Consider the following 14,575-nt stretch of genomic DNA (forward strand, 5'->3'; position numbering starts at 1 on the left):
AAGACTTAACTTATCTCATCTCTCTTCCTCCTCTATGTCCCTTAGCTCTTTTTTACATCTCTAGCATAGCACTTTGCTTTGAATTATTGCTAATTATAAATGTTTATTAAAACCACTAACCTTAGGTCCTGGTAGACAGACGTATGTTATTTATATTTGTATTCCCTGCAGTGCTTAACATTGAGCCTTGAACACATTTCTTAAAAAATGTTCACTGAACACTTGCTGCAATGTGTGTGTTCGCTTACTCTTGAGGCATTGTGGGAAGTAATAGTGAATGAAAGATGCTCATCTTGTGGAGCCATGAGAATAGTTGCTCAGATATTTTACATTACAAGCTTAAAACTGGTAGTACTTATTCCTTTGTTTACTGACAAATTTGGCATTTAAAAAAATGTTTACTATGTGCAAAACACTCTCATCATTAGGAAGCCAAAGGTAAAAGAGAAAAAAAAGTTCTTGTCGCCATTGAGTTCATTCATTGTAGAGGGGAAAATGGACAATAAACAAGCACTCACATATAATAAATAAAATAATTTCTGATACGTGTTAGAAAAGAAGTAAAAAAGTTCCTATGATTAATATAAAAATGAGGAGGGATTTACTTAGATAAGTAGAAGTCTCTCTGAGGAGGTGGCACTTAAGCTGAGATCTAGAGGGAGAATGAGAGATCTTGCCAGGCAATGGGCCAGGGACAGTGAGCTCCAGATGGAGGGAAGTGTTAAGTGCAAAGGCCCGGAGGCGAGAAAGAGAAAGTTCTAGGAACTGGCAGAAGACAGTGAATAAGAGGGAGCATGAATGAGCTCAATATAGACAGGTAGGCAGAAGTTATCTCCATAAATACAGTGTACTAAATTATCTGGCTTTGATTTTATTCTGAACATAAGAAGAGGCCACGGAAGAATTTTCAGGAGCGGTTACACAGCTGAATTGTTTTCGAAAAATCACTCTGGCTGCTGGTGGAGAATGGATGGGAGGAGGGCAAGAGAAGAGACCAATGAGGAAGCTAAAGTAGTCCATGTGAGAGCCCAGGGTGTGGTCAGCAAAGGTGAAAATAAATGGATCCTTACAAGTAAAATTTGGGTGGTAGAACCAATTAGATATGCTGATAGATACAATAAATGAATGGCTAAGAGGATGGAAGCCTATTAGTGTTAATTTTACTAAATGTGGAGATCTGCTTTTGAAAGTCTCTAGAGATGGCTGAGTGAATTGCTTCACTCACAAAAAAGAAAATTTGCTGTCAAGTTCCACTAAGCTGTTGATAACTCTTTCTGATTGCTGCCATCAATCTGGGTTTGACAACTTTGAAAAACCTGTGGGATTCTTATCTTTTGAGTCAGCCACTTTTGCTTCAGAGACTCACTGGTATGATAAATTTCCTATGTTTTCAGTATCAAGAATTTCTCTTATCACCTGCCCACTTCCTCCTCATTTTAGATTCTAGATGAAGTTATTTTAAACCAGTATTTAGTGAACATAACTATCTTTTAAAAAATTATATATTTAAACATAGAAGATGGCATTACTTTCTCTCAGCAAAGCAAACAATTTAGAATATAAGTCCCTTTAGTGTTTTTGTTATTTGACTCTTCTGTAAATATTTAATGAATGTATAAATGTTAAGCATTTATGCATTTATGCTTGATATGTTGTAAAGTGATGCTCTCTCCATCTTCTCACAAGCAGAACTATTTCTCTGTATATATGTTGCTTCATCAAATTTCTCATGAGTTCTCAGGACAGTAGGAATAAGTAGCTCTCAGTTTTAACTGGGTTTGGGGAAAAATTCTGATGATCAGTTTCTTCCAAACTTCATTTTGGATATGGAAAAGGAAAAAAAAGTGTTGTGGCCCATATTCTGATGGTTAGACAATTTTAAAGATGAAAACCATTTACTGTTTTGAATAATTGTTGTAAATCCCAGGATTATGTTGAGAGAAATCAAATTTATAAAGTTGAAGGATATCCAGGTATTGATAAACTGGACATTTTAGATTTCATGCAATTTCTTAATTACATCATATCACAAAACCATGACTTGGGTCACAGAGTAATACTTCAGATTTGAAATTTTTTTTTTGTGTGTGGTGCTTATGATTAAACCCAGGGCCTGTGCTTGCAAGGCAAGCACTCTACCAACTGAGCTATATTCCCAGTCCTCAAATTTATTTTTGATGCCAACAAAATACAATTTAATATTTCCAGGTAGGTGAGATCATCTATTAATGTTTAACTGTTAGTAAAAGATGTTTGATATACCTCCCCTTTTCTTTTGCTTTAACTCTTTCAAACTGCCTAAGGGATGACTTAGTTCCAGGAGCCTCTTTTTTCTTCCCATGCTTTATAGGTTTGCTGAATTCTCTCCCAATGCTTTAAAAAAGAAAACCCATCCCTCATTTGAAGAGTTTGTTGTGTGAGTCTGCAGTGACTATCAGAAGCAGTGACCTTCAGTCTGTGCTTCAGTGAGGGTAAAGTTGAAAGTTATTCTGCCTGGAGGCCTATGCTTGGATTAAAAGAACAAACAAAATCAACACATATGATAACTCAACATTTTGAGGTCATTTTAGACTCAAATATTCTATAAGAAGTCAGGTTGTACAGGATTCTGGCACAGTTAATTTCATTTTGGAGAGGATGCTCTCTTTTTTACCTTAGACAAACAGTTTGTTTTCTGAAATACTGCTGTGTGGCACAGATTTTGGAGTACCAGGTCTCCAATGTACAATTAACTAAGTAAATGTATAATTCATGGCTGAATAAATTAGGAAAAATTTCAACAAGTCATTAATTATAAGCAATCAATTCTGATCATAAAGAACTAAGTAAGAAGGATTCATGTAGGCTTTCCTCCCAATCACTCATCATATTTGTTACTCTTTTTTTAAAATATTTTTTTACTTGTAGATGGACACAATACTTTTATTTTATTTATTTTATGTGGTGCTGGGGATTGAACCCAGTGCCTCACGCATGCTAGGCAAGCGCTGTAACACTGAACCAGAATCCCAGTCCATATTTGCTAATCTCAGTTTGAGGAAGTCAGGTCAAGCCAAATTAATCTTCCACATCCTGACCTCATAGGTTGATCACCTCAAAACTCATTATATAAAGTTTGCAACAAGTTTCCTGTGTTTTATTCCAACATTTAAAAATAAACCAGCTGAGTACTGTAATTTCTGTCAAAATCTTACAAAACATTACTATGAGAGCTGTTCCTAGGGAAGAAGAGGTGAGATACCATGAAAACTGAGATAATGAGAAAACAGAAAAAAAGAGTTGAAATTTATTCTGGGCTAGCCTAATGCTATGTAGAAATATTAAGCAGTAATTGCACAGTACCACAAACTGGTGGCCCCCAATTGTCTACTCCTTTAGCTTCAAATCTCCACTATCAAGGTCACTAATGGGTTGAATTACAAAGGTTGGTGGCCACTCCTCTCTACTGCTTTACTTAAAATGCACAAGTTGCCTCAAATGGGTTTTCTACTCTCCTACTATTAGCATAATAGCAGGGATTCGTTTATTAAATTAGCAAATTAACCTGATATCTCAGTGCCTAAGGGACTAAAACAGGACAGATTAAGTTCAGAATATGACAGTGATGAAGAGTGGGAAAGAGAAAGCAGAATAAGATGGTGAGTGCTTTTATCTAGAACACAGATCCAAAATCTTCTGATGCCATAAATAAGTTTTGATGATATATATGATTCTTCAGTGATACTGTGCTTACAATTTGAGAAAAACACACATAACCCGCCCTCTTACAAAGTCAGGGAAGGATATTACTTATAACTCATTTCTTTCTGTCACAATTATGTGTCTATACACATTAGATCACTCTCTTTTGTATGTCAGTTCTCTGCCCAAATTCTGGGACAACAGCTGTCTGATATTTAAGATAAAGAAAACTCAACTTCGATTGTAGCACTGACCTCTGGCTCTGCTACTTCCTTTTTCCAACCCCATCCTCAGATTACTGACTCTTTTCAGCTTAGGCAGAAACTACTTCCTTGGGTGGCCTATTTCTGAAGATCAACTACTTGGCATCAGCACAATATCCTCATCTGTGTCTAATTCCCAAGTAAGGTCAACAAGTTCAGGGTAAACAAGTGTCAAAAGCCCAGGAAAATGGACTAGAAGAGATAGGTGTGTTGTGTTACTTCTGAGAGGTCTCCTTATACATAGATATACACGTCAGGCACTGGCTTACCTGGTGTGATTTTAGAGACATTGTGTTGATCTCCCAGGTCTATTGAAATATATAAGATATTCTAGAGAGAAGTTGGAGCAAATAGAGAACAGAAGGGGAAAACAATGTGCAGGAAGTGAAGGCTGAAGGCCACAAAGACAAACTCTGCTTGGAGAGTTTTATTTATCAGACCTGCCTGAAATGGAAAGCAATTGTAGCCAGTTTCTTTGAAAGGCCAGTTTGGACTGCCAAAAACATTAAACTCTGAGTGATTTCCATCTCACTGACTCAGGGAGCCTTAAGTTCTGACATTAATACTTCAGTAACAAGGCTGGTGCCAGCCAGTACTGGGGAGGAGACTGAATTCCAAATGAAATGAAATCTAAGGAAGGTTTTTTTTTTTTTTTTATAACTCCTGGTCCTGTTTATAATTTTACTCTCTGCCATTAAGGGTAATACGATGACTCCTCATCAGGAACAGACTACCCAGCAGCTGAAGTTGGAAGTGTTTGCTCCTCTTGTCCCAATGTACCAGCCTGTTGCTGAAATGCTGCTAGTTAGCAAAAAAATGCTGAGAAAGCAAGCTTATATAGCCATGATATGTTTGCATAAAACCCCTGAGGATTTCGACCTTTCTAAGGATATTGTTAATTCAGTGGTACTCTGATTGTCCCAAACCTCAGCTTTTAATCCCCTGATAAGTTCCAGGATGGGAGAACAAATTAGCTAGCAAGGGTTTGTCTGAGAACTGATCTCAAAATGTTTGTTAGGTAATTCAAGAGTAGTCTTTTTCTTAACTATGTAGTTGCCAACTCTATGAGGAGTATCAGCAGCAGTACTAGTAAGATACAGTTCCCCCTTATTAGAAGTTTTACTTTCTATGGTTTTAGTTACCCAGGGTCATCTACAGTCTGGAAATAATAAATGGAACATTTCAGAAATAAACAATTCCTAAGTTTTGAACTGTGTGTTGTTCTGAGTAGTATCATGAAATCTCATGCGGTCTCACTCTGTTCTGCCTGGACTTGAATCACTCCTTTGTCCAGTGTATCCATGCTGTATATATTACCTACCCATTAGTCACTTAGTGGCCCTTTAGGTTATCAGATTGATTGCTGCAGTACTGCAGTACATGTGTTCAAGTAATCCTTATTTTACTAAATATTGGCCCTGCCAGAATAAAAGATGCTTGTAATCTGGTGGTCTCCTCTGCCCCTGGCCTTCAGTGCTGGGGATGGAATCTAGGGCCTCAGGCATGGTAGGCAGGTAACTCTACACTGAGTTACAGCCCCAGCCCAATGCCTGCAGTTTGGAACATGCCACGAGAAGCAGTTGTAAAGTGCTTCCTTTAAGTAAAAAGGTGAAAGAACAATAAGATATTTTGAGAGAGAAAAAGAGAGAAACCACATTCACATAACTTTTATTATAGTATATTGTTAGAATTGATCTACTTTATCACTGTTTTTAATTTTGTATTGTGCCTAATTTACAAATTAAAACTGTATTATATGTATGTATGAATAGGAAAAACTGTAGTACCTATAGGGTTTGATACTATTCATAGTTTCAGGTATCTACTGTGGAACTTAGAAGGCACAAGGGAGGTACTATATTACAGTAAAATTCTTTTGGGGATTCTGAACAATTCATACAAGAAACTTAGACTCAGTTTTTTGTTTGTTTTAAAATCTTGTGCCCCAAAATGCTGATGGAAGAAGAATATTGCTATCTGATTCAGTCACAAGATTTAGGTAAGGCACATTTGAAGGGTCTATTACTGCAAGGGCAGGGTAGGAAAAAAAAGAACATGTTTTAAATACTTTCTTTGTATTCTGTATTATTGTAGGTATTATACTATAAAACCTTGCTTAATGCTCACCAACTCTAGGAAGAAGGCATCATTATTGCTTTTAGGTAAGTAAGAAAACATTCTCAGAATTATTATGTAATGTCCCAAAGGCCAAAGTTCCTAGAAGAGGCAGGATTTATAGGCACATAATCTGACACAACAGTTCCTATTCTTTCCAATACAGCATGTTTCTTTAAATAAGTTTCCCTCTCAAGGAAAAGACCACAAAAATCTACTGCCTGACTCAATATCACCATCAGAATCTGGAACAGATTTTTCTAATGAATCAGCATGAAGTAGGCTGAGCAGCATGCCCATAAGCACAGTTGTTTTTAATAAGGCCTGGTGCAGGACATGGTCACAAGGGTAATAAAACCCGAGGACTGTCAGAGTTTTAGTCTCTCTGGTGGGTCACAGTGTGAGGAATAGTCAAATTTGGCCTCTCTTTTTTTTTTGAACTAGAATAAGTTCTGCATTTGCCAGCAATGTTGTTGGTGTCGTCTTTGTTTCCAGGAAATCAGTAATAAACATGCATTTGAAAACACATGCTTTATTAAAGGAATAATTTTCATAAAAGAGTAGTGTGGAGGAGTAAAAAGCACAACCCGCTAGGATGCCAGAGACTAGGTTCTACCCCATAGAATAGGAGATAGTTTCATATCTAGTCTGGTTTGTTGAATTGAGAACTATTCTTAACTTAGAGTTAAGTTTATCAGGAAAGAGTTCTGGGGGGTGGGGGTAAAATAGTGATATCTGCCATGGATGCAGGATTGGGAGTGGTGGTATATACCATAAATTTGTCATCTTTATTTAGTCTCTCCTCCCTTTTCCCACCTATTAACTTTATGATTTTGGGTCAGTAACTGAGCATCTTTAAGGCCTTCATAAAGCAAACTGGGGATAATGATACCTATTTATCTGAAAGCAGAGTAACTAGACCATCTGAACTTTTTGAGTCTTTCAGCTATAAAGTTTAAGATTCTATTTTTAAAAGGGCAATAGTAATTTTAAAAATAATCTTTAAATAATTTTGCTCTAAGTCAAACAGATGAGAATAATATGTCCATTCTTTTCTCATATCTGAAGAATACTGAGGAAATCTATTATACGGCTAACTTAATTATTACCTGTAATCTCTAGTGGGGCCAGTGAAAATTATTTAGGAAGACAGGATTACAGGGCAGTATTCTAAATACCTATGCAGATATTGAAAATTCAGGATATAACACTGTGAGAAACATTACTAAATCTCATCTTAGCCTTGCCTTGAGAAGAAACAGGTGATGTGTCCTTTACTTGAGGTGTTCAATGAAGAACACTTCTCACTGTTTTCAATACCCATGATCCATGCAATAAGTATAAAATAGGCTCAGAATTGCTTATCACAGATCTATATCTTACCTGGGATCACACAGAAATTTGGTTTTCTCTCCTTCTTCTCTCCAGATAAGCCATTCTCGAAAAGAAGGATGTACAAACATACGAGTCATGTCTCTGCGCTTGATTAGGAACATGGAGAGGTTCTCCATTCTCTGCTGAAAATCTTCCCATTCTAGTGTGCCTTCAATGCTACCAGCATTGATGGCCTGGAAGATATGCTCATCAGTCAGTGGGTGGAGAGAGGCCACTGCCACATTCAGGAGAGGCATCACCCGGTCAAAAGAAGACTGGGTTGGGAACTTCATATTGCACTGGAGTAAATAAACCTCTGAGAGTGAAACAGGAACTACTTTGTAGCTAGAGCTCTTTAACACTAAATATCCTTTCTCTATGAGGTCAAATGTGAGTTTCAGGTATAGATAGGACCCTTGACTGAGGGTCTTGAGATGAGAACTGAGCTTGCCAAATGTAGTATTGTCCATTTTGCCATTAAGTGAAATGTTATTCTGGATCTCTGAGCTGCTGTGTATCCGATGCAGGATGTAAGCCTGCAGGTCCTGGTCTATGGCTTCATTCTCTTCTAGTCGATCCAAAAAAATCCTATGGAAAGGCAGCAACTTGGTAATTTCCTAAAATAGACAGAAAGAGAGAGAGACAGAAAGACCTTCAGTTTCCCCTAACTTTTGTGATGAACTATGAGGTCCACACATTTACTCTGAACTGAGTGGACAAAGAAAAGAGGGAAACATGATCAAGTATTAGTATCTACAGATTAAAAAAAAATTAGTTGCATAGGAAGGACACTATTTTTCCTAATATTGGAACTTTTAAGACAATTTTTTATAGGTCTTTGTAAAGGGTACTTTAGGAGTGATTTCATGGCTAGTATTCTAAACAACACTCCTAAAATAAATAGAAAATGGAGTGCCGTATAATTCTTTGGCTATAATTCTTTTCAGTGTAAACCAGGGCATAATGTACAACTCATAAGTACAACTCAGTAAAGTAATGCATATGGATTCAAAGAATGCCATGTAAAAAATGTATCTTTTAATAAAAAAAAAAGATAAAATGTGGCTTTCTAACTCTCCCAATAAAATACTACATTTAACATATGCCTTCTTGACATGAATGAGCTGAAAGGAACACTTCTAAAAGTAGAAACCTGGTAGCTTGGGATCTGTTTGGACATTATGTTGGGGTAAGGTGATAGGGCTTTGTGGTGACTCTTATGCACGGATTCCATCCTTTCTTAATTACTTAGAGACTTTGCTCCTGTAAGAACCCATTCTCTTCTGCATCAATTTCTTCTTTTCATCTGAATCACACAGACATACATTCCTATATTCTTCCTTCCAGCTACTATTCTCTAACTTTGTTCCCATTTTTAGTAAAACTTGGGGAATCTTTACTGTATCTGCTATTTCTAAACCCTCCCTTCCCTTTTTCTCCTATATTTGTTCCAATCAGGCTTCAACCCTACCACTTCCCCAAAATGGTTCTTGTCAAGGTAATCAGTAATCCTCACCTTGTCAAATCTAACTATCAAATTCTTTTATTACTTTTTTTGGGCATTTAAAAAAATTTCAATTCATCGTACACAAATGGAGTATAGCTATCATTTCTCTGGTTGTACATGAAGTAGAGTCATACCATTTGCGTATTCATAACAATGAGCTTTTAGTTCTCATTTTCTTTAACCTCTCAATAGCATTTCGGCAGCTGACTGCACCACTCTGCACCTCTCTTTGAGAGTCACTTTCTGTGGCCTGCTTCCATTGCACAGTCCTCTTATTTTCCACTCAGCAGGCTACCCACTCTTATTCAAGCCTCTTCCACTAAGCTTCTCTTTCATTTCCCAGCACACCTAGGGTTTGGATCTCTATTTTTTTCTTTCCTCTACCCCTTCTAACTCCCCAAAACTATTTATTTAGTTTCACGGTTCTAAATATCTACATGTGGATGATATCTAAGTTTATGTTTCCAGATCAGTTATCTCCCATGAGTTCCCATCTTATAACTCTGTCTACTTGACACTTATGCTTGTATGTTTTATAGACAACTTAATGTGATTAAATCTGAACTATTAAATTCTGTCCCCCACCACAAAACTTTCCCCATGCCAATAAATGGCATACCACTGACTTTCCAACCAAATCCTTGGGGGCATCTGTGACCTATATTCTTCAAACCAACATTTGTTCATCAAAAGCCCAAGATTCATTCTTGAATCTTCTCTCTTGTTCATACCCACATTCAGTCCATCATCAAATCCTTCTCCTTCAAAATACACTCTAAATGTGGCTACTTCATATGATCTCTACCATTATTATTCTAGTCATTTTCATCTGTATTTCTGATTATATTCTTGATCATCTACACTTTATTATCTACACAGCCAGCAGACAAAGAGATCTTTTAAAAAGATAGATATTACCACTTTAAAATAAGGCCCCCTGGGGAGTCCTTTCTATCTACCCTATCTAAAACTACTATTATCTCCATTTATCCCTTTATCCTGTTTTTTTCCTTATAACCCTCAATATTACCTGTGATTTTAATATGTTTAATTTTTTAACTTGTTTTTTGTTTTCTTAATACGCTTTATGTATGCAGGGAGGTTGTATATCTTGTTCCCGGTAATCCTTAACCTCTAGAATAGTGCCTGGCATGCTGTAAGTCCTTAAGAAATGTTTGTGGGAATTATGTATAACCAAATTTAAAGGTTCATTTTTTAAAACCTATGAATTATTTAAGAATGTTGGAGCTAAAAGAAAATATTAAAAAATTCTTAGTTGAAGTATGAAGTATCTGGGGAGTTATTACAGGCCTCTATCCATGGAGACAATGAAATATGGAATCTGGAGATTAGAATGTATAGCACTTTTTACATTCTTTGGCATGGATGAAAAATTAAAAGTTATCTGGTCTACCCAAATAAATTTAAAATTTCTTTTGCAACTACACATGACATTATGAAAAAAACACATCTCAGGATAATATCACCTAAGCATACAAGTGGTAAAAACAGAGACTGTGTTCCTTCCTGGAAGTTTTTTTTTTTTTTTTTTTTTTTTTCCTCCTTTTTTCTATTTATCCTTCATCTTTAATGATCCAACTACTGGTCAATAGGGATAGATCATTTACCCCCCCCCCCCCTTTTTTTTTTTTTTTTGGTAATAGGGATCGAACCCAGGGGTACTTAACCACTGAGTCACATCCCCAGCCCTTTTTATTTTATATTTTGAGAAAGGGTCTCGTTAAGTTGCTTAGGGTCTCACTAAGTTGCTCAGGCTGGTTTTGAAGTTGCAATCCTACTGCTTCAGTCTCCCAAGCTGCTGGGATTAAAGGCATGTATCACCGTGCCTGGTTGGTTATGTACATTTTAGCTGTAAAGATGCATTTATGTTGATTATCCACATTCTTTAATTCAATTTACTTTGAGATTGATAATAAACATCTGTAAGGTGATGGCCAGGATAGGAAATACAGTTTCTGATCATGGAAGACAGTAAAGGTCAATATATGGGAATAATACCAACGTCTGGGGAGAAGGGAAAAGAAGGAACTTAATGCAAGACTCTTTTCTGTATATTAGCAATTATTACAAGGGGGGTTACGTCCAATGAGTGGGATGGGTGTATGTTTGAGATTTTAATACACACCCAAAGAGAGAATGATTTAAAAAGGCTGAGAAACATTGTTCCAAATCATGTGTAAATATTTAAAGAATGAGAGATACCAGCCAGGTGCAGTGATTCATACCTGCGATCCCAGCAACTTTGGAGGCTGAGGTGGGAAGATCCCAAGTTTGAGGTCACCCTCAGCAATTTAGTAGTGTCAAAAAAACAGAAAAAAAGAAAAAAAAAAAAAGAGCTAGGAATGTAGCACAGTGGTAGAGCATTCCTGGGTTCAATTCCCAGTACGCTGGGGGTAGGACAGGGAAGGACAGGGAAAGGGAGATACCAACTCAGGTACAATGAGAATGGTGGGGAAGGTAGAATCGTTTATCCTTTCCTATTTCTTCTGACGGGCCATTAAGTGATCAATGATTTAGCAGGGAAGATAATTTAAAGCAAAGGACAACAAAAAACCCCCTCATCTCCCAGTTCCAATAAATTTAGTGTAAAGCCCTAATATTTCCAGTATTTGTTAGAGGAGGGCATAAACAGAAGTTCACCTTCATGCCACAGTAAAGTTGTTCAAGTAGAAGCAGAGGGAAGAACCGGACTCTAGACTGTAAATTAAACTGGATTTTGCATGGCATTTAATGGTAAAAGAATATGAAAAAATAGTCAAAGTACTAGGGATTTTCTTTGCATTGCTGTCCTCAGGACAAAGTGTAGGAAAAGAACTTTCTTTTCATGCTATTCTGAGGGACATTTTAATAAACTGAATGGGAATTTGAGAGTCAGATAGAGAGTCTGCCCTCTCTAGATTTAACTCTTACTCTCTTTGGGGAATTATTCTTGCTAAACCTGTGATATGGTTGGTTTAGAAAGAGTCACTGCTAAAAGAACTAGGATCTAGAATTTTTTTCAGGTTAAGCCCTTTCCAAGGGAAATGATTAATGGTTCAAAAGCAAACAAACACATACCTGTAAACTGGTCCTAACTGTTACAATTAGTTTGAGCCAAGAAGGAAATTTTCCAATCATTTTACTCAGAAACGATACAATTGTATCCCCATAATCCGGTTTGTGAAATTCTGCTTCATTTAGTCCATCAATTAAAATGATGAAATCTTCATCTGGGATTTTTCTCTCTGAGATAGAAAGAAACAAATTACTTTATAATTACCAAGTAGATAAGTGAGTTCTTACTGGGTCTTTGGGTAGATATCTGCCTGGAAAAAAAAAAAATTAGAAAGACCTCTTACATGGTCTTGAAAGCTTAGGATATGTAACTTCTTATAAAGACATGATATAATTCATTTAGTGGATTCATTTTTTTTTACCAGATGTGAAAGCTTTTGTTACATATATGTATGTACTGTCACTTTTATAAATCCTCATACTATTAGTTGTGATACAAGTATAAGTTAGGAGAACTTATACATAGAAATTCATTTTTCTCTCACACATAAAAAAGTTAAATAGAATGTGTCTTGGTTTTGTTTTTTTCTCTGAGAGCATCAAACAGAAAACATAGTATCACATGTTCTTAGGGGAATTTCCCCCCAAAAGGTCTAATTTTCTTTTTCTTTTTGTGGTACCTAGAATTAAACCTAAGGGTGCTCTACCACTGAGGTACATCCCAGTTCTTTTTTTTTTAAGTTGCTGAGGTTGCCTTCAAACTTGGGATCCTCCTGCCTCAGCTCCACAAGTCACTGGGATTACAGGCATGCACCACCATGCCTGGCAAAAGGTCTAAGTTAGTCTAAAAGTAGTATGTAGGACTACATGTGAATGTGTAGTGGGAAAGGAGGGATGGAGAAACAGAGAGAAGGAACTGCAGCCCACAGACAGACCTGAACAAAGGAGATTAGATCCTAAGATACTAACAGCTTCTAAGACAATACCCAAAGTAGTCTCAACAAGACTAGTCCTTTGTGTGATCTTCCCAGGGGAGAAGACATGTCAGAAAGACAAAATCAGATACCCATATCCAGTTCCCTCCTGGACTCTACCTGATTCTAAGTTAATAAAATCAGTTTATCTTTAGGTCTAGGCTGAAGAAAGCAACTTAGTGAGATTTCAGGTTTCTACTCTCATTATGTCTTATTGATCTTTGAACAACATTCTACAATTAGTTTCAAAAAATCCCCAGATTGAATGACTATTTTAGTTTAAGTGAATTATATTAAATAGAAGTTACAAAAAAAAAAAAAAAAAAGAAGTTACTAGTTAGTAGGACCTTACAGGGAGGGAAGAGGGCAATAAGTCATATATGAAAAATATGCTTTTTTCTGAGAAAGAAGAAGAAAGTGAGATTGAGTTCTGAATAGCAAGCTGAGGACTTCTGTACAAGATTGCCTCTTTCCTTTAAAAGAGTAAAAAACAAACTGCATGCTATTTTGGTTTCACATTTGAACGTACACAGATCTTTTGCAATGATTAATAAGACTTCATATATTTCCTTTAAAGCATAAGCTTTGTATAAAGGAACTTAATTCTGATATCCTAAATACTTTGTCAGCTCTCAAATTATGAAGAGTTTTAACTATTACTTTTTTTTCTTTTCATGTGTGTGTGTGTGTGCATGTGTGCATGCATGGGTGCACGCATGTGCATGTGCATGCTGCAGATTGAACTTGAGGAAAGCACTCTACCAACTGAGCTATATTCCCAGCCCTAACTATTACTTTCATGTGGTAACATTTTAGGAAAAGAAATGAACTGTGGAGTCCAGCTCTGTTAACAACAATTATTAATTAATAAAATGGCTTTATAGATGATGTAACACTAAGTCCAAAGAATTAAGGAAAAAAGAGGAATTAATTGGAACTAACCAGGATTTATCCAAACAACTGGGAACTATTGTGTTCTTGATTTTGAGGACTCTGATTCCATTAAGCTTATATGTGTCCTTAGTTTCCATGGAGGAATTTTCTAACTGCATCTGTGTGGCTGAGCACCAACACCTAGTCTCAACCAGCAGTGTGCTGGAGCTGTCCTGCTCTGCCCACTGCAATATTTTTGGGCTGGTTTTAAAACAGGTGGTAGCTTGAAATTGGCTATGGTGGGAATACTTATACAAAAAAAAAAAAAAAAAAAAAAAAAAAAACTAATTTCCAGTCATTCCTTGTGACTTTCATAGTCAAAAGTTATTGAGACAATTTGATATATTTTCTTTGTCCTCTGTACTCTGTATTCTGCAATCTTTAAGAAAGGTAAAAAGCATTAGAAATATTTAATAAGTGGCACACATTTTTTATTAATACAGCATAAAATATTCAGAAATAAAATATTTTGAAACCAAAAAAAAAAAAAAAAAAAGAAACTGGCAAATGTTAAATCATCTTTCTGCCCCTTGGGAGCTGTTAAAAATTTATCAGCACACCATTACACCTGCCTATCCTTCCATTATACCTGCTTTAATTTCATCTGGGTTCCTTCCTAAAATGCCAAGATCTTCAAGTAGAGAAAAAGGTTCATGGTAATGCATCTGCAGAGATTCTTTTTGGGGGTGGGGAGAAATACTGAAAACACATTC

At 36.4% G+C, this 14,575-nt stretch overlaps 1 protein-coding gene across 1 annotated transcript in view; it reads right to left on the reverse strand.

The window, feature by feature from the left end:
- Tanc2 (tetratricopeptide repeat, ankyrin repeat and coiled-coil containing 2) overlaps positions 1 to 14,575 on the reverse strand; it is a 476,564-nt gene that overhangs the window by 73,729 nt on the left and 388,260 nt on the right. The window contains 2 exon segments of the mRNA XM_047542811.1: positions 7,443 to 8,050; positions 12,019 to 12,185. Of these exon segments, the coding sequence (XP_047398767.1) occupies positions 7,443 to 8,050; positions 12,019 to 12,185 (775 nt within the window).

The sequence above is a fragment of the Sciurus carolinensis genome, chromosome 3 (genome assembly GCF_902686445.1).
Source record: "Sciurus carolinensis chromosome 3, mSciCar1.2, whole genome shotgun sequence".
Classification (NCBI taxonomy): Eukaryota; Metazoa; Chordata; class Mammalia; order Rodentia; family Sciuridae; genus Sciurus; species Sciurus carolinensis.